Source organism: Periplaneta americana, chromosome 2 (genome assembly GCF_040183065.1).
Source record: "Periplaneta americana isolate PAMFEO1 chromosome 2, P.americana_PAMFEO1_priV1, whole genome shotgun sequence".
Taxonomy (NCBI): Eukaryota; Metazoa; Arthropoda; class Insecta; order Blattodea; family Blattidae; genus Periplaneta; species Periplaneta americana.
Window position 1 is genome coordinate 172,654,673 of NC_091118.1, and position 25,225 is coordinate 172,679,897.

The window sequence follows — 25,225 nt, forward strand, 5'->3', positions numbered from 1 at the left end:
ATTGTGTCCCTATCTTTTAAAGGGAGAACAACATCCTTTGCAACTAGTGAACTAGCTGTGAGTATCAACTGCATCTCTGAAGATGTATTATTTTTATACACATATTTAAGCGCTGGATTATTAATATACAGGTAGGTCTACCGGTATTCTAACTCTGAATCATTAAAAAAATATTATTATTTTAGTAATTAGAGAACTATTTATTACAATTATTTTATTTCAACAGCAGTTTCTATCCCAGTAACTTCAAGTAGGCCTACTAGGACTTTAACATATTCTCTCACAAGAAGTTAAATTCTATAACTAAAAATCAAATATAAAGTCAGGGTTCATTCCGATTCTGAATATTCTCAACATCCCAGAATTTGTGCACATAAACCACAGTCTAGTATATAGTCACGAAGCTTGAGTTTATGAGGGTACTAAGAACAATAGACTGTGCAGGTATTATTTCGCATTATCTGTAATGAGGCGATAGTAGCGATCCTAGTGGTTACCAACTATCTATGGATGCATATTTACTACGTATTGAGCTTCGTGACTGTATATACCAGACTGTGCATAAACCATGTTGATCAGTATATTAACATCTGGCTGATCGAGTGTATACAAGTCTAAAAATGAAGTTTTTACATTACGTGAAAACCGAGTTCTAATTTCGTCTCAGACATTTGATGCTAAATATTTCTGTCAATGTGATAGTCTGCGTTGTGGAAATTCTGAGCCACGCTGGCCGTAGCCTACATCAGGATAATTAATAAAATCTTGTGTCAACTAAACACAGAAGTGGCGAAGCCTACCCGAAAAATTGACTTATTATACCTAGTAACAATATACGTTCGTAATAACGATGTATCGTAACACTTGGTTTCATTCCCATTCTTCCATTTTGAATTCACATTGGCAGTCATTTCACTGCAAGAGGCTTATGGCAGAAGCCTCGTAGCGACGCGCACGGCCTCACTCACAGGCAGAGGCACTCGCAAGCTTTTGGGGAGGCAAGGGAGGAGAAGCTATCGATTCGCTATGACTAAGTAGCAGAATGCGAGGCTAGCCTCAACCGCTGTACAATACGCCGTGCTATGTTCGTGTTCTGTGAATGCGCTGCATTGTTGAATGATACTTCAATCAAAAGTGCGTGCGTATATGTGTGTTACATACTAATTTTGTGTAAAATAGCTAATACTGAGAGAACATTGAGATCATTATTTGTAAAATTAAGAGAAAAACAGTTTTCAAGTTGGGCGTATGGAACAAAATGAGCTTACAAAGATAGGAGATCGACACTACATTTACATATTAAAATAGCGGATGACGGAAGACAAAATAGAAAATTTCAATTTTTATGGTATAAGAAATATCCTTGGATAACAGAGTGCTCTGAGGTAATTAAGTTATAATGTTATACCTGTATTCTGTTTGGGGGTTAAAATGAGTGGTCATCTTCTTGTGGGGTCTGTCATAAAAAATTGTGATATAAAAGTCGAGAAACATCTGCTGTATAAAAAGATATTTTTTCAGCTTACCCAGTATTTACACCTACACTGCGTAGAAGTCGAAAAAATACACACACGCACCACGCACGCACCCACGGACTCACGCACACACACATAAATGCATATACAGAGCGGTTTGTGACATTCTCTATGGCACTCAGCGGCAAGTGGTTGTCATTCCCAGTGAATGGGGTGGCACAGTCGGTATAGCGCTGACCTTCTGTGCCTGAGGTTGCGGGTTCGATCCCGGCCAGGTTGATGGCATTTAAGTGTGCTTAAATGTGACAGGCTCATGTCCCTAGATTTAGTGGCATGTAAAAGAACGCCTGCAGGATAAAATTCCGGCACACTGGCGATGCTGATATAACCTCGGCAGTTGCGAGCGTCGTTAAATAAAACATATTTTCAAAATTTTAAATTTACATACATTCATACATATATACACACAGAGCCATCTTTAATCCTATTGGGCCGATTTATTCCTATCGGGCCCTGCGCCTAAGGGGTGCCTGCACTAGGATAATCCATTTAAATCATATCAAATACACACAATAAAATATTATTACAATGTATACCTAACAGCATAATATTGTGGTTTTACGGAGAACAGAAACGATTTTAAATTTTGGTGCATACATAAATTATGTCACCAGGAAGTAGGGTGCGCGCAACTATTTCACCGCTAGCTTGATCATTCTTACACCACTTCCAAGAGTAACCAACATCAACTAGGTGGCTTTAATTTAGTCCGTGGAGAGACGAAGTGGATGCATGGAGTATATATAGCGAAGTTAAATCTTTGCATAGTCAATAAAACATACGATTTTCTAGCTATTTGAACTATCTAAGGATAGACCTAATCAACATATCATTTTGTCTGTTTACTTGTACGCTTACTTTGCATGAAATCGCATACACTTTCCAAACACATATCTTGATTCATTTCTTTGTATAATAAAGAAATAAATCTGTAATAAACTATGTTTGTGCGAGATCGTGCGTATTTGCTTGCTTTCCGCACAAAACCAATACGCGGTAAGTGTGAAATACCACATTCAGTATTCCCAAAGTAACACACATAACAATTTCCCTATTCTTACCGCTTAAGCGTCATATTCATTTTACTGCTTTAGGCTTTTAACATATTATTTTTAAAGACGTTCAATATAGTAATAATTATAAATTGGAAACTTACCACTGCAATTTCACCTAAATTGCACTGTTAATTATTGTTTTTAAATATTTGCAAAAATTAAGTAAACTCTACAACACCACAAAAGTTACTGCATTTGTAATGCAAGTAACATTAAGGAAGCCGTGAAAAAATCAACAAGATTCCAGACTCATCATAGACTGGGGGAAAAAAATTCAGAGGTATATCACGGCCTGCTTCAGTATAGTAAACACAGAACACATTTTATAGGAACAATATTGAAGATAGATATATTTGTTTTCGAAAGTTGCCGTTATTGAACAGAAACCAAGATGGAGATTTCATTGCAACTAATTAGAAATTCCTCTTTCAGGTATGTAATAAACGATCTTCGCACAAAATAATGTACGATACACGAGCGGTATGTTTGTTTTCATGTTCTCGGAAATTAAAAAAGCTCAACTACGTTTCGTTTTTTCAATCTTTTCCTCGAACATGAAAACTTCAACATACCGCTCTTGTAACGCATATTACTATTACCGGTATAGATTCTACAGACCTTGCCTGTGAACATGGGACCCCCCCCAATAATTTTTTTGAATTGGGCCCCAAAACTCCTAAGGCCGGCCTGTACATACATAGGCCTACATACATACATACATACATACATACATACATACATACATACATACATACATACATACATACATACATACATACATACATACATACTGTTCGCGCAACTTATCTAGGCACCTGGGCCCCCTAGTGCTCTCTCGCTGCCCCGTAGCCAACTGCTAGCTACCTGACCGTCGATGCTTCAGTTGAACGTACAGTTACAAAAACATCGTTCAGTATTTATTTTCAGCGCTTTCCATTGAATATGGTAGGTTAAGGTGTATGGATTCACAAAAATATAAATAAATCGCATTCTTCTTCGTCTGTGTACATCCATTCATAGTGTTCTGTCCAAGGGCAGGTGTTTCATTGTAAACCCAGCATCCTCCAGTCTTTCCTATTTTCTGTCTTCCTGTTTGTCTCCTCATAGATCCATATATCTTAATGTCGTCTATCATCTGATATCTTCTTTGCCACGAACTCTTCTCCAGTGCATCTTTCAGAAGGCAGTTTCTTCTGAATCAGTGACCCAGCCAATTTTTTTTCCTCTTTCGAATCAGTTTCAGCATCATTCTTTCTTCATCCACTCTTTCCAACAAAGCTTCGTTTTTCACTCTGTCCGCTTCACACACCATCCTTTTCCATATCCACATTTCAAATGCTTCTACTCGCTTCCCTTCACTTCGTTGTAATGACCATGTTTCTGCCCCCATACAATGCTACACTCCACACAAAGCACTTCCCTAGTCTCTTCCTTAGTTCTTTTTTCAGAGTTCTGCAGAAGATGCTTCTTTTCTATTAAAAGCTTCCTTTGTCATTGCTATTCTCCTTTTGATTTCCTGGCAGCAGCTCATGTTACTGCTTATAGTACACCCCCCAAGTATCTGAAGCTGTCCACTTGCTCTACTGTTTCATTTAAAATTCGCAAGTTTACCTTCTTTATTTTTCTTCCTATGACCATGATGTTCGTCTTGGTGGCATTTAGTCGGCCTGGTTGGCGGAGTTGGTACAGCGCTGGCCTTCTATGCCCGAGGTTGCGAGTTCGATCCCGGACCAGGTCGATGGCATTTAAGTGTGCTTAAATGCGATAGGCTCAAGTCAGTAGATTTACTGGCATGTAAAAGAACTCCTGCGGGACAAAATTCCGGCACACCAGCTGATATAATCTCGACAGTTGCGAGCGTCGTTAAATAAAACATAACATTAATATTGTTGGCATTTATCTTCATTCCATACTGCTCACATCTATCATTTAGTTCCAGTAGAATACCCTTTAATATCGTCTCCTCTTCTGCTAACGCTAACAACGCCATATTATCAGCAAATCTTACACACTTTATTCTTCCTCCTCCTACTATCACTCCTCCCATGTTCTGAAAACAGTTCTTCACTAAATTCTCCAAGTAGATGTTGGACAGGGTAGGTGATAAAGGACATCCTTGTACTCTCTATTTCACTTCCTTCTGACATTTCTTCTCATATCCTGACTTCGACTTCTTTCATACAAAGGTTACTGAACAGCCTCCTCTGTTTCCAACCCATGTCAATTTTCTTTAGGATCCCCATAAGTTTATTTCAATCCACTCTGTGAAACGCCTTTTCTAGGTCCACAAATACTGTATACACTTCTTTATTCTTGCCTAGGTATTTTTAGCTGCAAGCAAGCAAATGTATTTTACATGTCTCGTAGACTGTCCTCCCCTCTCCTGCCTCGCTATCGCTAGAAGCTACTTCTCTGCTCCCCCTGCCCCTCTCTTTTAGCTGCCCAGATAAGTTTCGCGGACAATACATACATACATACATACATACATACATACATACATACATACATACATACATACATACATGTGGCACCAACTTTTGAAAAACATTGGGTGGGCTCAAAAACTTCGGTTATTAAGTTCACAAAAAGAAATCTCGTAAATCTTTCCTTTCATGTATCATGATATTAATTCTCATAACTTTGATGTAACTACGGATACTTATGGTACATTATAATACAGAATGCTAAAAATATTAAAATGAAGATCTGAGAACGATTTTGAAATGTATGTGGTTAGTATAAGGTCTAAGGGTAACGTTTTATTTACTTGTAGGTAACATTCTTTTGTATTTTATGTGAATAGTACCAATTTCGACCATCAAATAAAAACAAGAAAAACGCCTTGCCCATACTAGTAACTATATACAAAATAATATCAGCATTATCTTGTGCGTAGCATTTCTGCATAATTACACGATTCTAGTAATTAAATACGTTGTAATTATGTAATTATGGAACATTGTCTCACCATTATGTAGCACGCAGTGATGCAATTTTTCCTCACCGCATTTTCCCTCACTATAAATTCGTCACAATCTTCTAAATTGAACTCTTTAGCACTATTCTTATATGGTACCTGATTAGTGGTAGGACTGGAAGAAGAGATGATTGCAGTGCGCACAAATAATGCATTCTTGCTCTTTTTTAAAATCTGTTATTTACTGATTTCAATAACCAGTCCACCCTGTATCGCGATAACAGATGATAATAATAATAATAATAATAATAATAATAATAATAATAATAATAATAATAATAATGTGACGATAAATTATTATGTGGGCTTAGGCCGCACCCCATATAAGTTGGCTCTACTGAGAGGGCGAAATGTTAGTTGTTAATGAAATCATTTCTAAAAATAAATCATTTAAATTAGTGTATGATTTTTAGACGAAGAGAGAAAAAACACTCTCTCTCTCTCTCTCTTCCTCTTTCTCACACACACTCACATACACTCTCTCACATACGCAAAACATATCTAATTTTCACACTTTCACACACACTCAGTCTTTTACTCACTCACACACACACTCTTTCTCACACTCACGCACTCTCTCTCGCACACACTCTTTTTTCTCTCTCCATTCTTGTCTAGCAGCGAAAAATGTGTAGTGCAAATTCTTAAAAGGAGAAGAAGAAAATAAATATATGCTGTACAGACCAGTGGCGTAGCATGAAATTTTGAGCAGGGGAAGCTAACTCAAGTTGTCTTTCATGCAATATGAGAAAACGTATTACAAAAATACAGTCTTAAAATAAATAGTAGTCGATTTCAAGTCAGCAGTCGAAGATTGGTTGGAACATCGTAAGTAACACCAATAAGGCATGACCTCAAATGATAAGTAGTAAAATATGATTTCACGGTTTACACATATCTCTAACAAATAGACACGTATAAATATAACATTAGCTCACTTCCTGTCATACTTAGAGAAATCACAATATTAGTATCATTACGTAAGTATGCTCTGTCTTTTGGTTGTGTCCTTCATTGACAGCAAGGGAGTCGGTCATTTGTTTTTTAAATCACACTTTTGTTCGTAAGTCAGTCTTGATAATACAATTGTCCTAAAAAAATTCAAGTAAATTAGTGTCAAGAACTGTTATTTCGCTCATTATTTATTATATCAGCCACAATGCACACTAACACTTCAACTGAACACAACTGACGAAAAGGGATAACTCGGAAACTACTTATTTTAAATGTTAAAGCTAGCTTCTTGTGAGCCTTGCGACTAGGGTAGTTTAGTTAGAAAGGGATGGAAAATCTGCGGGGTGGATTACACAGAAGAAACCAGTCTGCTTGGAAGCTGGTGTGTGCAGGCTTCTTGTTTACTTCTGCATCACAAATCATCCTGAGCTGCCGCATCACAATATTTAACGCGTAAATATAAATTCTATTAAAATTAATAAATAATTTTCTCCATAAACTGCAGGTTTATTATGAAATTATTATTAACTGGAGAAGCTGAGCTTTTTAGCTTACATTGACGCTACGCCACTGGTACAGACATGAATAATAATTGTAATTTAAAATTTCACTAAAATTGCAGAACCTCTCATCAATACATACACTAACTTTTCTAGACACCATACAGTATATTATATAAACGTACATACACCCAAGTTTGTGAAGGCTGAAATTTGTATTATTCATAAAAAAGAGAGAGAGAGAGAGGGAGGGAGGGAGGGAGGGGGAGCAGGGGAGCGAGGGAGAGGGAGAGAGAATGTGAGCTTGTGGGCATGTGAGCGTGTGTGTCTGGTAATGAATAATATGTACAGGTGACAATAACAGAATAATATCTGAAGTACACAAATTAATTTGTAAGAGAATTTAGTGACAATAAATCATCCATGGCTGGGATAATCAGTATATGAACAGAGTGGAAGGGTGTGATTTTAGCAGCGAAAAAAAAAATCCCCTCATTTCTCCCTACGAATCACCGCCTAATTTGAATATGAACTTTTGCACACTGAGTGAAACACCATTTCAAAATTATATTATTGTTAAATGTGTACTTCAAAGCCAAAAATTATATAACGCTCACATTTATTTTGTATTAAGTATTATATATATATTGTTTCAGTTAAAATGCAGAACGTGCTGTGGATCTTGCTGGTCATATACTTGTCTCCAGTCAGAACAGACACCTGTCCATCGATATGCAGCTGTACCAGTAACCACACCGCAGATTGCTCTGCTCGTAATGTGAAATCAATAGACATCAACACATTTAAGCAGTCAGGAGACTTGATTGTACTCAGGTTAGAGAATAACTTCCTCAGTTCTCTCAGCGCAGATGTCTTCTCTAATCTTGTAAATCTGAAACGTTTAGACCTCGACCAGAATCTTCTCACAGCTCTTCCTGAGACAATATTCAACCCCCTGCGTGATCTGAAAATACTCTACTTAAATGGGAATGGTTTAACTACGTTACCAACTAAAATCTTCAGCCAACTCGAGGACTTAGTAATTCTTTGGCTGCATGATAACAAAATAGTATCTTTGCCATCAAGAATATTTGAATCCCAGAAGAATATGAAAACGTTGAGTCTAGTAAATAACTCAATAAAGAAACTGGATAAGCAATGGTTTAAGAATTTGGAAAGTTTAGAATTTCTGGCTATGGCTAACAATCAAATAGTTACTATAGAAGATGGAACATTTGATGGGATGATAAACTTGAAAAATCTGTCCCTTCACCATAATCAGATAACCACGATAGGGGACCACGCATTTGACCTGCTATCAAAACTGGAAATTCTCTGGCTCTATGACAACAATCTTGTCAAGATAACTGACACAATTTTCAAAAAAGTTCCAGCTCTAAAATCATTATCATTACATAATAACCAACTAAACGAAATCAGTGTAAATGCATTCCAAAGTCTGACAGAATTGGAACAACTTTATCTCGATGGGAACAAACTGACAACGTTGAATCCTAGCCTACTGAACTCCCAGAAAAAGCTGCGCATGCTTGAACTTCAAGACAATAGGTTGCAGTCACTGAATGTTGGAATGTTTAAACCTCTCACAAGTCTAAAAACATTCAATTTGTCTGGAAATCCGTTAGTCTGCGACTGTGAACTGTGGAATGTTTGGCTGTGGTGGAATGCACGCTATCTCAATCCACTTGCAACGTGTCAATTGCCAGAACCTGACATAAGAGTTAATATAAGGGAGCAACTGCAGAATCTAACCTGTAACATTAGGACAGAAACTGATGTGCAACCCATGATAGCAACAGCTGCACCTTTTAAAGCTGATAAATATGAATGCAATTGTAATGCAACAAGACTTGCTGTTGGGAGTTTTGTCTTATTGATTGTTATTCTTGTTATGATTATAGGATTTGTCGTATATATTAAATTCTTCAGCAATAAACCTTATGAGCGAAATTTGTTGGTATCAATGACGCAAGACACAGATTAAATTGCTTATGTTACATTTTAAATTTTCGAATAAAAATTAAAAAAATGTCTTAAAATTCTACAATAGTAAATTAAACGACAGTGACGCAACAACGTAATTTGTTTGGGGGGGGGGGAGTAAGAATTTTCTCGTGTGCAATTTCATGAAAACAAGTCTTACCATTATATTGTGATGGGAGGATTAGAGCAAATTTTAATTATGAAAAAAGTTAATTATCTACACTACCAGTCATAAGTTTTCGATCAGCTATGAAACAACTGTATACTTTATTTCAATGTACAAACACATCGGAAAAACTAAATAGACCAACAAAATAAATATTTTTTCTCTCTAGCATTATGATATGATAGAATATTCAAAACTAAATCCCTGTTTTAACAATTCCATAGTTGTGATAGGTGATAGAAAACTTTTGACCGGTAGTGTAGGTACTGTTTTATAAAGTTGATTTCAAATAAATATTTCTCAAAACATGATGTTAAATGTTATTTTTTATAAAGTTGATTATAAACAATTAGGGAAAAATGTTTGAAAATAATGTTAACTTAAATCAATTATTTTTAACTTTTCTAGATTTCTCATAATATCTTTAATAATTGTGGTTGAACTCATGTAATCGATCACAAAATGCCCAATTCTGATAAAAAGGAAGTGAAAAGTATGTATACAGTGTATATGTTCTTACCATTATTTTCCATTTGTCTTTTTCTTTTGAAAATAATTTGAAACATTAATTATGTTAATTTCATTTTTCACCTTTTTACATTTCTGATAATATCTCTAATAATAGTGACTGAACTCATATAATCGATAATCGATCACAAAATTCTCAACTCTGATAAGAAGGAAGTGAAAAGTACGTGTACAGTATATATATGCTGTTGTTGTTCAAATGCCTAGACATTTAGCAACAAAGTCATTAGTCCTGTTGTACTCCAGTATTTTTGAGGTATATAATCTTCTTTTTGTAGGATTCTGCAGCGTCCTAAATGTTTTAAGTTCATGGGTTCATTTGAATTGCATAACACACAAAAGAGAGAGTTAAGTATTCATACAGCATAAATATATGTTCTTACCGTAGGCTTACCATTATCTTCCATTTGTACTTTCCTTTTGAAAAAATGTTTGATCTTGGAATAAATGATAGACCTATTCATAGCAATAGCATTAATACTTAGATCGATATTTAAGTACAAACCAGAACCTTACATTATAAAACAAATAAATTATATGAACACTAAAAAATTAAACTGAAGAACATACAAAACACGAAACAGCATGTTGAACATCTGACTTCAACAATACTGCTTCTGAGTTCATTGTTTTGTTATTTTGAACTGCCAGTTATTTTGAAGTACCAGTTGCAGAACACACAGCCCTGCAGTATATATTAACTACACCTCTACTCTGGCTAATAAAAATAGGCATTTATAATGAACACCAATCAAAATACCCCTCATTTCTCATGAAAAACAAGAACTGAAAAGACTATAGTGGACTATAGTGGACTTTATGTTGTTATGTTGTCAGAAAACAGCTGGATACATTAAGAAGATTGATTGATTGATTATTTTGAACTGCAGATGGAAAGATCATTTGTTTCGTCTGATTGTCGCAATGGTTCAAATTCTGTTATTTTTGTTACCGTACTATAGTAAAGTGACTTTGAAGATCTTTTATCTCATTAAAATCAAGTATAAACTTAAAATGTTGGTCATAAAGAAAAGTAAAACTATACTATAAATGCTTTTATAATATTTTAGAAGGGTAAAAACTATACTGTTTATTTAGCAAGATGGTCAATCTTATTCCCTTACCCTCACCCGTTGTTGCATCACTGTTAAATTGTAATTAAATTAAATTAAATCTTGTGCACACCTTAAACTTCAGAGACGGGGAGAGAATAAAACAATCTACTGGCGATACTTACTTCACTGCAGATGACTGGATTCAGGAAAGTAGGATCGAGAGGATGTAGCTGGACTTTACTAAGAAGCTAGTGCAAACCACGCTCCAGTCATTTGTAAACAAGAACATAGGTACTGAACTGTCATAAGAATGGAAGCACAAAAATGAAGATGTAATGAAACAACCAGTTTTTTCCTAAAAGGAAAACTCACCAAATATTCTACAAACAAATTACCAAATCACATCACACCACATCTCTGTGTGTGCTTCAGCAGTTGCAGTGGTCACATCATGATGATAGAAAGTCTCCTTACTTCTATCATATAAATATTACAACATGTCTTAGCCACGCTGACGATGATTGTGATGATGAAGATCCTCAAAGTCTCTGATTGGGATTGCGTAAACATTATCCTTCAAATAACCCCAAAGAAAGAAATCTAAAGGCATACGATCAGAAGAACTTAAAGGCCAATACCAGTATATAAGAACAAACCTGCAGGCAATAACACTAACCTGTTACATCTAAGGGGAACCATCAGGATTATTTTAAAATGAAGCAGACTACTAATAAGCACAATTAAGGTAATAAGTGGTAGCAGTTATAAAAAGAATGAGACAGTTTATCAGTGTTTTTATTATTTCCAAAGACTGTAATAAAAATATTAAAACCCAGAGCTATTTACTCTGAATTTCATTTTTTCAAACATTTCTTTAATTTGTGTACTGGTATCTTATGCACCTCGACTACTTCAGAATATCTGCTATGATTGTCTCGATACAAAATTACAATACTGTACCTTCCATCCAGATATTCAGATAAGCAAGAGACAATGTTCTGGAGTACAAACTGCATTTAGTCAAGTGATGTAAATAAATATACATGTTTATTAAACAGATATAATTACATTCATATTCTGCCATTCTTTATTACTTTTTCCATTTTATTTATATACGAAGTCGAAAGTTGTTATAAAAGGAAGAAAATCGTCCAACCAGTTTGATCCTAATAAATTATTACAGTATGGTATATGATTTATGTTATGTAACACTTATGAAAACATAAATATTACCTGATAAACAATTTTTTTGTTATCGATTACGTACATGCAAACTTTCAATGTATGATTTAAAAATATACAGATTATACTGTGTGTATGTACACACAGTAATTTATTAACATATACACGTCATGTAAACAACATTTTCAATCACAGCTCGAACATCACGTTTCTGGTTTTCTTCCTTTTATAGTGTAAGTGCAAGCATTACTTCTGATGTATTAAATGTACATTATCAATATAGAATCTAGAATTAGGAACAAATATAAATTGTACATGTATGCTGCCATCCTACGTGACACCGAACTCCTTCCATTACCGAATGCTTGTAAATAATTTCAGAACTGATTTTCTTTCCTGTAAAAGAAATAAATGTGTTTAAATTTAGTTATAATTACTTCTTTCTTCCTTCCTTCTATTATTGTTATTCTTATGCTTTTATCCTTCCATCCTGTCCACAATCAGAGGCTATTTCTAGTATTTTTGTTACACTTCTTCTGCCCAGAGATGATTTTTTTTTCAAGATCCTTTGTGTTGCATAGTTTCAATGCTAAGAACTCTAAATGAGTTTTTAAAAATAAACTAACACATCATATAAACTTGTGCAGGTTTTTTTCTATTATAAGAAATAAACATGTTATTAAGAGAAATATCTGGGTATGATATCTAAAAACTTTTTAAGTTTTCTATTGCAGGTTTTTGATTAGCACATCATTCTTCTTGCTTCTCATTAAAGGAAGGTACGAACGAATTCACAGTGAGTTCTACTTTTCTGGTAACCACAAATTTTCAAGGAAAACACATGCTTTATCATTATTTGAGGAGAACGCATTCCAGAAATTGTACCGGTATTGTATTGTATTTGATTGCCAACATTTACAACCATGTAATGTGGACCTCACAATTTTTGTATCCGGTGCCACAATTACGTTCATTACAGATATACCTTATATAGACGCTCTTTAAATTGATCAATTATTTCCATCTTTAAAAAACATAACAACTTGATTTAGATCATTCGACAATTCTCACCTTTAAAAACTTAACAACTTGATTTAGATCATCCTAATTACCACTTTTACGACTTTGTTCTTAATTTTCAGTTCACTTATATCGAACACATACTGTTTCTGATAATACTTGTTACTAAACATACTACCCCATGCATTCCAGAAATTATAGTGTACCATTATTATACTTGCATTTACTGTGTGAATATTGGAACAGACATGTTAAAAAATTATTAACGATCCGGATATTTTCGTCGGAATTTTGCTGCATTTTTCCCGTGGAATTTCATTTTACATATCATAAATAAACCTCAGTGTTCCACAAAATAAGTAGCTGTAACGTGATACATGAGGTCCGCACACGAACGCTGACTGACTTCAACTTGAAAATTGCCTCGAACCCGACTAGTGGCAGTTACCAGAAAACTCAGCTCAGTGCTAGCACACTGGATTTATAAGTCCTGGGCTCAGGTTCAAATCCCGATTGATGGACCATGAATTTAACTTGTACTGGGCAAGCCCATGGTCCAGGAAACACAGAGATTTTCTCCGATACTCCAGTTCCCTGTGACATCCCAACAATTTTCAATTATCATCATCATTCATTACGAGTGTAATTTGGATCTACTGTCTGTGACGCACTCTAGATAGTATCTAATGAACTAAGTGGTCTATGCTTCTTGGCACTAGTGACATCTATAAGAGCTCATAGAATCGGAATGAATAATGGCATGTTAGGTACTCTGTTTTTTTTTACTTTGTTATTTAACGACGATGTATCAACTACTAGGTTATTTAGCGTCGATGAGATTCGTGATAGTGAGATGATATTTGGCGAGATGAGGCCGAGGATTCGCCATAGATTACCTTGCATTCACATTACGGTTGGGGAAAACCTCGAAAAAAGCCCAACCAGGTAATCAGCCCAAGCAGGGATCGAACCCGCGCCCGAACGCAACTTCAGACCAGCAGGCAAGTGCCTTAACCGACTGAGCCACGCCGGTGGCTGGTACTCTGTTATTGGACCTAAAATAATAATAATAATAATAATAATAATAATAATAATAATAATAATAATAATAATAATAATAATAATAATAATAATTTCACGTTACAGTTTTTGTACAAAAAAACATCGTACTAGATTTGGGCCAATATGATAGTTCATATCAAAAGAAAAATTCTCTCTCCAGAGAAATTATTATTAATCTGCTGAATTATTCCTGCCCTTGGTTGTGTTTCCTGTCTAAGTTCTAATGCCTGCAGCACAATAAAATCATCACAAAGTACTCTGTGCTCTTTCTTAAAGGATAAGCAGTTCTAAAACCATGTACTTGTAATGAGTGGTTTATGTTCACAGAAGCAGTTAGTTTTATAACATCTTCAACGTTTTGATTTTATAATAGGCTACTGCCTCATGTATCAAAAGAAAGGAATATACGTACTTAGAATCCCATTATAAACAACAAATGTCCTTATACTATTTCTAAATTCTGATTTCGTAAATATAAAAATAATATCAGAAATAATTACAATATATGATTTTTTTTTCTGAATTTGTGCAAATATCTTTTATACATCTTGATTACACAACTTTTAACACTACAGTGAAACCTCTCATTTACGGACATCGAAGGAACGCAACAATCTGTCCGCATCTGGGAGGTGTCCTTTATTGGGAGGGAGGCATCCCAATCTAAGAGTAAATTTATAATATGCATTATGTATCCCTTGACGCTTTAAATGAAATGTATTACTGTAGTTTAATTCTAAATACAGTCTACTGTACTACGGTACAACTTTGAACTACAGTAGATAAGACCGAAAAAGGAAAATACAGTACTGTGCCATGCAATTTTATTCTAGGTCTACAGTTATGCAATACTGCAATTTACAATTTTCGACTTAATCTTTATGTTCAGGTGCCATGTCTCTCGAAACAGAATAACTGATTGAAGTGAAGAGAATAATCCTACAAACCCTATCATGTGTCGAATACAATTTCACGATCGTGGAAACCTTGGACCCATCAGACAGGTTAAATTTAATGACTTTGTTTAACCACCCGCTTCGAGTTAACAAGGGGTAGCCAACTGGGCTAGTGGTAGCCTACGAGACACTTATTGTCTTCTTTCATGATAAGAAATTTCTGTACAGTTCTCAAAACTAAATGTTCCATTTTTTTAACACATTAGGTCTTGAAATCCAAGTTCTGTCTGCAGTCAGGAGGTAAAGCAAGCTTTAGGACTGTGAAACAGCTGTCCGTGTTCGTGTCTGAGAGTGTCCGTAAATGAGAGTTAAATTTATCATTATTTCTATATTATTTCAGTTGGGACATAAAAATCTGTCCATATACGAGGAGTGTCCGTATCTTGGGGGTGTTCGTAAGGAGAGGTTTCACTGTATATCACTTCGGAATATGTATTATATGTTTTTCTCGTGTTAAATATTACTGTACCTGGTTAACAGACCGAAACATGTTAACCAGATACAGTAATATTTAACACGAGAAAGACGTATAATACATATTCCGAAATATCTTTTTATTTGAGTATACAGTATAATAAATCATTTCATTCATGTGTTGCGAATAATAGTTGAAGAAAATAAACTATAGGCGAGAATATCGTTGGTAACATAATGAAAGAACTGAATTGTAGCAAAACCAAAAGAAGTATGAGAAGAAAGTATGTGTCATATTTGTTGCAAAACAGTTTTTATTTGAGGAAAAATTGAAGTAACATTCATCCAGCAGTAAGTTGATATCAAATCCAACACAGATACTCACTCACCTTCTGAACTGGGGCCTTGCTGAAGACATTCCAAAAACGAAGTGTTTCATCACCAGCTCCTGTCACAATGACCTCACCACTAGGCGACATCGCAAGATACAGGACTCTGAACGTATGTCCCGTTAGTTTGGCAACCTGTATCATACTGGGGTAATTCCATATGCAGATTTGATTTTGTGTATAACCATGAGTGCTGACCTGTACAAGAATTGAAAATTATTATGTAAGTCTCTCGGAATTGTAGAAGCATGAGTATAAATTTTATACGCCATTTTTAGATCGAAAGGAACTGAAAGCTCATATTTTCGAAATTGATTCGAGATTTTTTTTTTACAATATTAGTATCTTTCTGAGTGGCCAGAAGCATATCTCAGGGAATTAATTTCTGCGATTTCCATAATGACACCCTGCTAGTCTGGTACAATAGCGTGAAGAGTTCCATTTCTGATGTAGATAACCTGGAAGGCGTAATTTCTTATTCCAATGATAGGATGAGTGCCGTGTCATAGCACCATCGTCTGAGGCATCATGCCTAGGATTCATGAAACGGAATGCGTACTGGTTCGAGTACTCATGGGGGAGGAATTTCCTCATGAAATTTCGGCCAGCATGATGAAAATGGGGGGCTATGATAAGCTGCAAAATCCGGTTATGGAAACCAACTATAATGGCTGGAGGGATCATCGTGTTAATCACACGAAACATAGGCAGCCAGAGAATTTCATTAGGAGGTGCCACTCGTGCCGCAATGTTTGTGACCTAAAACTACAGTTGGGCTATAATGAAATATTTCCCGTATTCTTACATATTGCATATTGTATTTGTTCATTTTTATGTCCAACACAGTAAGAAAAATGTTATACTGTATTTGCAGTATGTCAATACAATATCATTAGGAGCCTCTATATTCAAAGGAAATATAGCCCATCTAAACGTTTGTTAGCAGCATCATTTATTATTCTCTGAGTTATTTCAAACATAGCATCACTAGTACTTTAATTCTTTTGAAACTCTATTGTTCACTACACAAAATATTATTTGTTTGTAAGTAAATAACTAGGCTATGTTTAATGCATTTTTCTAGGATTTTAGTCAAGTCTGATGTAGGTGAAATGGGTCTATAATTATTCAAGATGTTTTATCTCCTTATTTATAAATTGGAATGACTATTGTATTCTTTAAATTATTTTATGCTCGACCATGCCGAAATGTAGTAATTATACACCTGGTAGCAGACCTTTAATGCATGTCATTAAAGTACACCTACTCATTAAAGGTCAGGTCTTTCAGCCAATGACGACTCAGGTTACAACTGTTCAGCCAATGACAGGTCAGCTTTCTACCGTTATAAAGCCGCAAGTATCGATTATTCTCGGATATGCAATCAAAAGAGAATTACCGAAAAGTCACGGAGGCTGGAAATCCAATACTGTCGCAGAAGGTTATGTTCTGTTACTATAATAATTAGCGTTAATTGTAAATAATATTCAAATAAATTCAATTTGTCATCTCGTTTTTCAATGTCTAATTTTATTTCAATGTTATCTCTGTAGGTTCTTATGGCCTAGCAAGGTCAATGTGCACATCTGTTCCTCGGAAAAAATCAATACTTTCGCGTTTGCGCACATCTCGCAACATACGGGACATTGCTCCAGGTCAGATACAATAAAATTAATAATATCAAGTTAGAAATATGGTCGAGCATAAAAAGTCGTATGAAACTCGCCTATAATGGTAATTAAGAAGCTCGTATGAAAATTATGAAACTCGCTTGCGCTCGTTTCATAAATATCCATACTCACTTCTTAATTACCTTCATTATAGGCTCGTTGCATAATGTACTATGAATAGATACTTTGAAATAAACCTAGATTAATAGAACACGATTAAGAGAATAAAATGTACAAAACAACAACACCGGACTTTTCTATAATTATTTGCTTAAGTTACTAAGAGTATTTTATTTAAAATACTAATTTTGGGGATTAAGAAACACGACTCTGGAAAGAAACCATGTTCTTAAAATCATCAGTAAGAATGGGCTGGCAACAAATGTCTAAGTTCCAGAAACAGAATAGTGTGCATGCCCACCTTCTTCAAGCTCCAATTTACAAGATGACATAATTAAACCATGCAAATGTGCTGTATTTTGTTCTAAAACATGTTATAAAATAAAACGAAGGGTTGATTCTAGCTGCATAAGGGCCTCTGAAGAGTGAAATAGCAATAAAATTGATAAATTATAAATCTATCGAAACGGGGTACAAAATTTATCGAAACAAAGATGAACGAGAAAGCTACGTACGAGTAATACGCCAGATTAAAGTAAGAGCCATTGTAGTGTAGGTGGCTTAAGCATGAGTCTATATCAGATAGCATTGATTGTAGTAGGTTCGAATCTCCGTTAGTCATAATTTTTTACATTACAAATTTACCATAATAAGTTTTATAAACACCATTTACACAAGTACCAAGTGTGACATCGCCTGGAAGTCAATTGAATGTGACATATGCCTTCCCTTCATATGCACTGCGGAGAGATTTGGGGTTTAACCCAGGCATATTGATGCACAATTTAGTGATTAAAAGTTGTGCATCGCCATCTCTCCTAGTCCCGAGGTAGAAATTTTACAAGAAAAATTACTGACCCGGCTGGGAATCAAACCCGGGCCGACTAGTCTGGAGGCAGACGCACTACCACAGAGCTAACTCAGCGGACTGTAGGAAAATATAAAATAATACATTCTTTCTCACCAATTCAGAGGAATTTTTGGACCATGCTATGTTGCACACTTGAGATTCAGTATCTATAACTTGCAGTGGCTGTCCTGTGAGTGTATTCCAAAAGCGGATACATCGATCAGCAGTTCCTCCTCCACTAGCTAGCAGTCCATGATGGTGGGGCGACCAAGCAAGAGCTATAAAATAAAGGGAATATAGTCAGATTTCCTACTTTTGTTTTATATTATTTTGTATTACTTTTAGATAGTGATGTTTAATTATTTTTTTTTATTTTAAGGTTTCTTGTACGGTATATCTTTTGTTGTTTGGATTCGTGGTAAAGATGATTACTGTCACACTTGTGAACTAATGACTTCTTTTTTAAATTCCTGAATCCTAATGATTTCTCAAAGTCAATAATTATTGAATAGGAAGAGTAGAGAGCGTAATAAATGATCTGTAACATTTATGTGCGGTAAGCAGGCTAAGTTAGACACAACTATCAACAATATACCTCTACTAGAAACATCAACAACCAAATTCCCTGGTTTGCATATTAATAATACAATAAATTGGAAAAATCATATCAAAGAAATAACCCCCAAACTTAGCTCAGCATGCTTCGCAATTAGGTCGTTACAACAATTTCTAAACAGCAGTATCTTAAAGACAATGTATTTTGCATATTTTCATTCCATTATGTCCTACGGAATAATATTTTGGGGAAATTCTGCAGACAGTAAAAATATATTCTTATTACAAAAAAGAGCCATTAGAATAATGTTGGAGCAAAGGCTAGAGAATCATGTAGATTATTTTTTAAAAAATTAGAGATTCTAACCTTAACAAATCAGTACATATACTCCATAATAAATTTCCTCTTATGTAATATAGAAAATTTTCCAACTAATTCAGCTATACATAGTATAAATACCCGCAGAAAGAATGATTTTCATACGCCATCATCAAATTTATCATGCTATCAAAGGGGAATACGTTAGGGCCTACGTGGCAATAAAAATGTTCAATAGTCTTCCTGAAGACATAAGAATCATAGCCAAAACCCTGCATTATTTAAGGTAAAACTAAAAAATTACTTAATATCTCACACTTTCTATTCTGTAGATGAATTCTTGACATTTCACAGTACTGTGTAAATATTTTAATAGTATTAAATGGTAAACATATTACATTATATAAAATATTATTGTTATTAAGGTATTAATTCTGTACATATGTCATATTTGCATTTTAAATGTATTGCATTTATATGTTAAACGTAAGAATTGGACATGTTCTTTATTCTATGCTATAAAGCAAATGTAAGAATATTATGGAACGAATAAATCTATCTATCTATCTATCTATCTATAGTGACAAGTAAACATAATTTATTAGTGAATAATAGCGAGTGTTGTGTTGTGTAAGGGAAAGAAATACAGTTCTATATACATATACTTATGTTCTATTATGGATTCAACACTTCTACTACTATGGTGGTAGTGGTGATGGTGATGGTGATAGTGATGGTGACAGTGGCGATGGCAGTGGTGACAGCAGCAGTGGTGGTGGTAGTGCCCTTGGCAATAGCACCAACAAAAATATAATCATGGCGAATGGTAGTGGTATTAGTGGTAAGAATATAAGTTGTGCTTGACCGCCCTTTTACCTCCAGGAAAGACCCGGTACTCTATTTTATAGGAGGCTGAGGGAACCTCGGGACCATTCTGGAAGTATGGTACGAGAAAATCCTGTCACCACACTAGACTGAACTCCGGACTTTCCAGTCCGTAGTGAGTTGCTCAACCAACCGAGCTGCCCAGTAATTTGTATTTATAATTTACAATTTTTTACTTCTACCACAATAGATAGATAGATAGATATTTATTAGCCTTAGGAAATACAATGATTTCATGGCATCGTCAGAGTGAATACATAATAAATATGCGGTTACATACATGTTTTTCCGACATACAAGATGTCTACAATAATATACAAATAATATACAATCAACACATTCAGTAATGAAGTCAATTCTCCACAGTTTTCTTCAGACCATTACTTGTACAAGGTTCTTGGTTTCCTTATCTTCTTGGGCAGTCTCACCCCAGACATGAATCAGATAGAAAAGAGCAGTAAACACAAAAGGAGATACTAACTACTGTAAGCTAAATTTGGAGTGCTAAACTAAGATACTCATTGACAGTAAAAGGCATGTGGAAAAGTAAAATATGTTTCACTGACTTTTTAAATCTAGCATACCTAAGGGCTTTAGTTTCAACAGGGCATGCACTTATTAGGCATATATTATTTAAGTGTACCGGTACGTACATTTTCAACACTGACCTGTTTGTACTGTGCTCTGTGCAAGAGGAGTAGAATATTCTACTCCTCTTGGCTCTGCGTTACCATGCCCAAAAATGTTACGCGTGAACATTGGTAAAATGGCAAGTAAAATATACGTTGGCAAAGAAATACAGAAAGCATTTACTCATACTTCCTAGTCATTAGTATTTTCTTGTGTATTTGTTTTATTTTTATAATGGATATAAAATCAAAATATACAAATATTTTAATGCAATTTGAATCACTGCACTTCTTAACAAAATTACCTTTAACAGCAGCAGTATGTTTCGTGTAACTCTGAATTGGAATTGTGGAATGTAGACACCAAATGAAAACTCTGTTATCATTGCCACCAGATGCAAGATATCGTCCGTCAGGAGACCACTTCAATCCACACACCTGAAGGTAATAGCAACGAAAATAATATTAAAACGAAAGGTAACTTATAGTCATACCAGAGTGTTTCACATAAACGTTTACCATTTTAATCAGTTATAAGCTTATAACTTACAAATAAAATACAGAAAACTCATGAATTTACTTTTGAACTACAGTAACTGAATCGTGAAACTCAAGTCATAATTGCAGAAACTCAAGTCATAATTTTTCTCAAATTAAGTTTTTCATATGGTTGTAATATTCACACATAACTTATACCTTTCAAGTGCTGGAGAAATTCCACATGTCCAGTGCTCTGTGTATATTTCACAGTGACAATAAGCTATAGTGAATTGCAGAAAAATGCAGGAAGATCACAAATCCAGGGCATATGGAATTTTTTACGAATTAAAACATTTTTCAGTTTGATTTTTTTTTTTAATTAAAGGAATTTGAAGAATTAAATATGCTATTCACACAATTTTTCATTTTTGTTTGATTGTGGTCTTTTTACAATTTATTGGCTTAAAGTTCTTTATAAGATAAAAAAATTGTCCTTCTCCGTCTTCTTCACCTAAATATTGTTTACAGAAATAAAAGGATGTTATTAGTCGTGAATTGCAGAAATCACAACATGTCCGGGCAATTCAGATTTTTTCCAGAAAATACTAAGAAAAAAAAATTAAGTTCATGTATGTCAAACACCATAACTTATTATTATGCTTTAACAAAAAAAAATAGTCACTTCAAAATACCAAACGTTTTTGAAGATAATCAAATGGGGTTTCTGCAATTCATGATTCAACCACAGTTTAGTATATACAGTCACGAAGTTTGAGTTGTGAGGGTACAAGGAACAATAGACTGTGCAGGTACTATTTCGCATTGTCTGTTATGAGGCAATAGTAGCGATCCTAGTGGTTAGCAACTATCTATGGATGCATATTTACTACGTATTGAGCTTCGTGACTGTATATACTAGAGTGTGATTCAACTGTTCACAATGCAGATTCCAATATTCTGTGATATTCGCTGAAGTACGGTATACAGAATTGTTGCTGTTGTTAACTTAATACCTGATGTCTTCTCGGAACTGAGCATGTGTCCTTGAACAATTTATGTGCACTCTGTCCTGTAAAGAGCACCAAAGGAAAAAGTCTGGAGAGGTTAGGTCTAGTGATCTGGGACCCACAGATTCTTAGAAAATGTGTGATGACCGAAGAAATTGATTATAAGCTTCAGGACCTCGTTGGACGTGTGGCCTGTAGCACTATTTTGCTGGAAGTACCCCTCTGTTACTCAATTTAATGTCACCAACTTGTTCTACGAATTCCGTGAAGATACGATCTTAAATCTGTGTTGACTGTCTCATCAAAGAAAATGAGGCAAGTAATTCTTAATGACAGACCCTGGGCATATAATGGTGCTTGGTGAATAACATGAGGATTTTCGCCAGCCCATTACTTGCTGTTTTGAGAGTTGATGTAGCCTATTTGGTGGTGAAAACATGTGTCATCCAAAAACCAGGTTCGGCGCAAATATTTCTGTGGTAAGTGGATTAAACGTTGTCGAACATCATCTACACGATTTTAAGGCATTGCAGACTTGTGTTTATCACTGTAACTGAGGAGAGATCCGTTTGTTTCCAGCTTTCTTGCTAATTGCGAAATTGTTAGCATACAGGTTCTCTTCGAAATGTCCGCGTTTCAACCAAGTAAATTGCAATCTATTAAGTTTTAACCAAATAAGCACTCTGCACAAGAAAATACTGCATGTCTGCTAAATTATTTCTGGACACATTTTTTAATAATAGACGATAATGGACAGTTGACAGTCGTTTCAATCATGACCAACTCTATTGATTCTTCTATAGCCTCTATGATGATAAAATCAAATCTCAAGGTTACACTGACTTCAGTAAGAAAGCTATAACTGATTAAAATGGTAAATATTTATATGGATCACCCTGTATAACTCGCAGTAATATAATATGTTATTAAAACTTCTCCACTGAAATTGTATAACTTAGCTATGTAAGAGTGACACATGGAAACTCTGAAAGAATACTACTTGAAAAATTCCAACTGGAAAAAGAAAGGGGGGTGAAGACCAAAAATCACTTACGTGGAAGAGATTTAAAGAATGATGCAAGAGAAGAGGACTGAAATAATAAATATAGATGCAGAAATATATTTTTTATCCAACAGCAGAAGCTTAATTTGCTGTCACCCCAATTCTACGAGCATGCTCGTAGATGGCACTAGTGCCAAGAAGTGTAGACCGACATTGTTCAGAGTGTACCACAGGTGGTAGATCCATATTATATTCGTAATGAACGATGATGATAATTGAGAATTGTTGGGAATGTCACGGGAGAATCAGAGTAGTAGGTTATTAAAAGCGCTTAAGAAGATACACTGTAAAATCTGGCAGACAAATAAATAAAACATAACTAAATTCACTACTCCCTTTGAACTGGTAGTGGTACCGAAATTAAATGTTTTAAATTTAAATTTAACTAAACCAATTTGCAATTTGGAACATCACATTCATGCTAAAATTCTATACAGTAATAATTATAACATTTTTAAAGTGATATTGTCACATAAGTACAAATGTAATCAGTTTATATAAATTGCACTCACCTCCTGCCGATGGCCAGTTAATTTCTTTATTGCTACATGCTGTGGTACTCTCACATCACGTAAGAAGATGCACCTATCCCTGCTTCCTGATGCCAGGACGTTGTCATTCCAAGCGAGACTGCCAATCCTAGCATCATGTCCTGCCAGTACATTTGTCTTCTTCAGTACACTTGGATCCCACAATTGAACTGTGCCATAGTGAGTTCCAACAGATACCATGTCACCCTGGATATCAGTATAGTCAGATAGATATACTGTACTAAAATTACATTGCACAAATTCCTGATAATCTGAATTTTTGTATTCCGGTAAGTATAAAAGTTATTTTTTTTTAATTCTGGAGAGATTAGTAAGTCAATGATATGTAGCAGTAGTAATGAACTAATGATGAAAGCAAAATGAATGGGTACATAAAACACTAGCATGACAGTCATTTGCGCCGTATATGGAGACAATGCTATAGAAGAAAGCACGGCAAGGAAATGGTTTTCCCGTTTTAGGGAGGGACGTTTTGACATTAGTGACACTCCATGTTCGGGAAGACCTTCGGAGTTTATGAAGACCGTTTAAACACATTAATCCACAATGATCCACGTCAGTGTTCCCGAGAACTGGCAAATGTGATGAACTGTGACCATTCCACCATCGTGCAACATTTATTGTCACCAACTGAGACGTCTTGCACACGCAATCCAAGAAAAACGATCAACAAGACTGCGTGAAGTAATGCTACTCCATGATAATGCCTGCCCGCACTCTGCTAACCTGACACAAAACACTATCCAGGAGTTCAGTTGGGAAGTCATTCCACACCCGCCTTATTCACCTGATCTTGCGCCTTCTGATTTTCACCTTTTCCGTTCTTTATCAAACAATCTTCAAGGAACTTCCACTTCCGGATGAAAATGCGCTCTGAACGTCGCTTGGTCACTTCTTTAACTCAAAACCACGCGATTTCTACAGGCTTGGAAACGAAAAACTACTCCAGCATTGACAGACTATTGTAAACATTGAAGGAGAATATATTGTTGATGATTAACTTCTCTCTTATGTGTATCTGATGTGTTTAATAAACTTATGAAAAATCGCTATAGAATTATGCACCAACCTAGTATATCTCTGCCAGTGACTGATCATTGGACTTCAAGCATTTAAACATATCGGATACTGTACTTTTTGTCACAGATTAGTATAAAATTTTGCTCTCTCTTCCCCCTCTCCATAAACTGTGACGTTGTACAGAGGCAGAGATGTAATGAAATACATAGGACAGACAGGCAGATCATTCCAAACACGCTACAAAGAACACATTAAAGCAATAACCAGAGGACACAATAC

General features: G+C 35.2%; 2 protein-coding genes across 3 annotated transcripts in view; one reads left to right on the top strand and one right to left on the bottom strand.

The window, feature by feature from the left end:
- Nucleotides 1–12,382, top strand: LOC138694819 (leucine-rich repeat-containing protein 15-like). 2 transcript variants are annotated; one of them, XM_069818918.1, is made up of 2 exons: nt 1–131; nt 7,678–12,382. In XM_069818918.1, exon 2 carries the CDS (start codon nt 7,683–7,685, stop codon nt 9,024–9,026), a length of 1,344 nt encoding a protein of 447 aa, XP_069675019.1. In that variant the 5' UTR covers nt 1–131; nt 7,678–7,682; the 3' UTR covers nt 9,027–12,382. The 2 variants fall into 2 exon arrangements, with proteins under 2 accessions (XP_069675019.1, XP_069675020.1); XM_069818919.1 differs by having other exon boundaries at nt 4–57.
- Nucleotides 12,215–25,225, bottom strand: part of LOC138694818 (fizzy-related protein homolog) — a 24,458-nt gene continuing 11,447 nt past the window's right edge. Inside the window, exons 6-10 of the mRNA XM_069818917.1 lie at nt 23,888–24,112; nt 21,131–21,263; nt 18,552–18,715; nt 15,798–15,995; nt 12,215–12,352 (exon numbers count right to left, since the gene is read on the bottom strand). Of these exons, the coding sequence (XP_069675018.1) occupies nt 12,311–12,352; nt 15,798–15,995; nt 18,552–18,715; nt 21,131–21,263; nt 23,888–24,112 (762 nt within the window). The 3' untranslated portion in view covers nt 12,215–12,310. The remainder of the gene's footprint in view (nt 12,353–15,797; nt 15,996–18,551; nt 18,716–21,130; nt 21,264–23,887; nt 24,113–25,225) is intronic.

What these genes read in the sequence shown, in the direction of transcription:
- LOC138694819 (XM_069818918.1), top strand. Translation starts at nt 7,683, where the DNA reads ATGCAGAACGTGCTGTGGATCTTGCTGGTCATATACTTGTCTCCAGTC.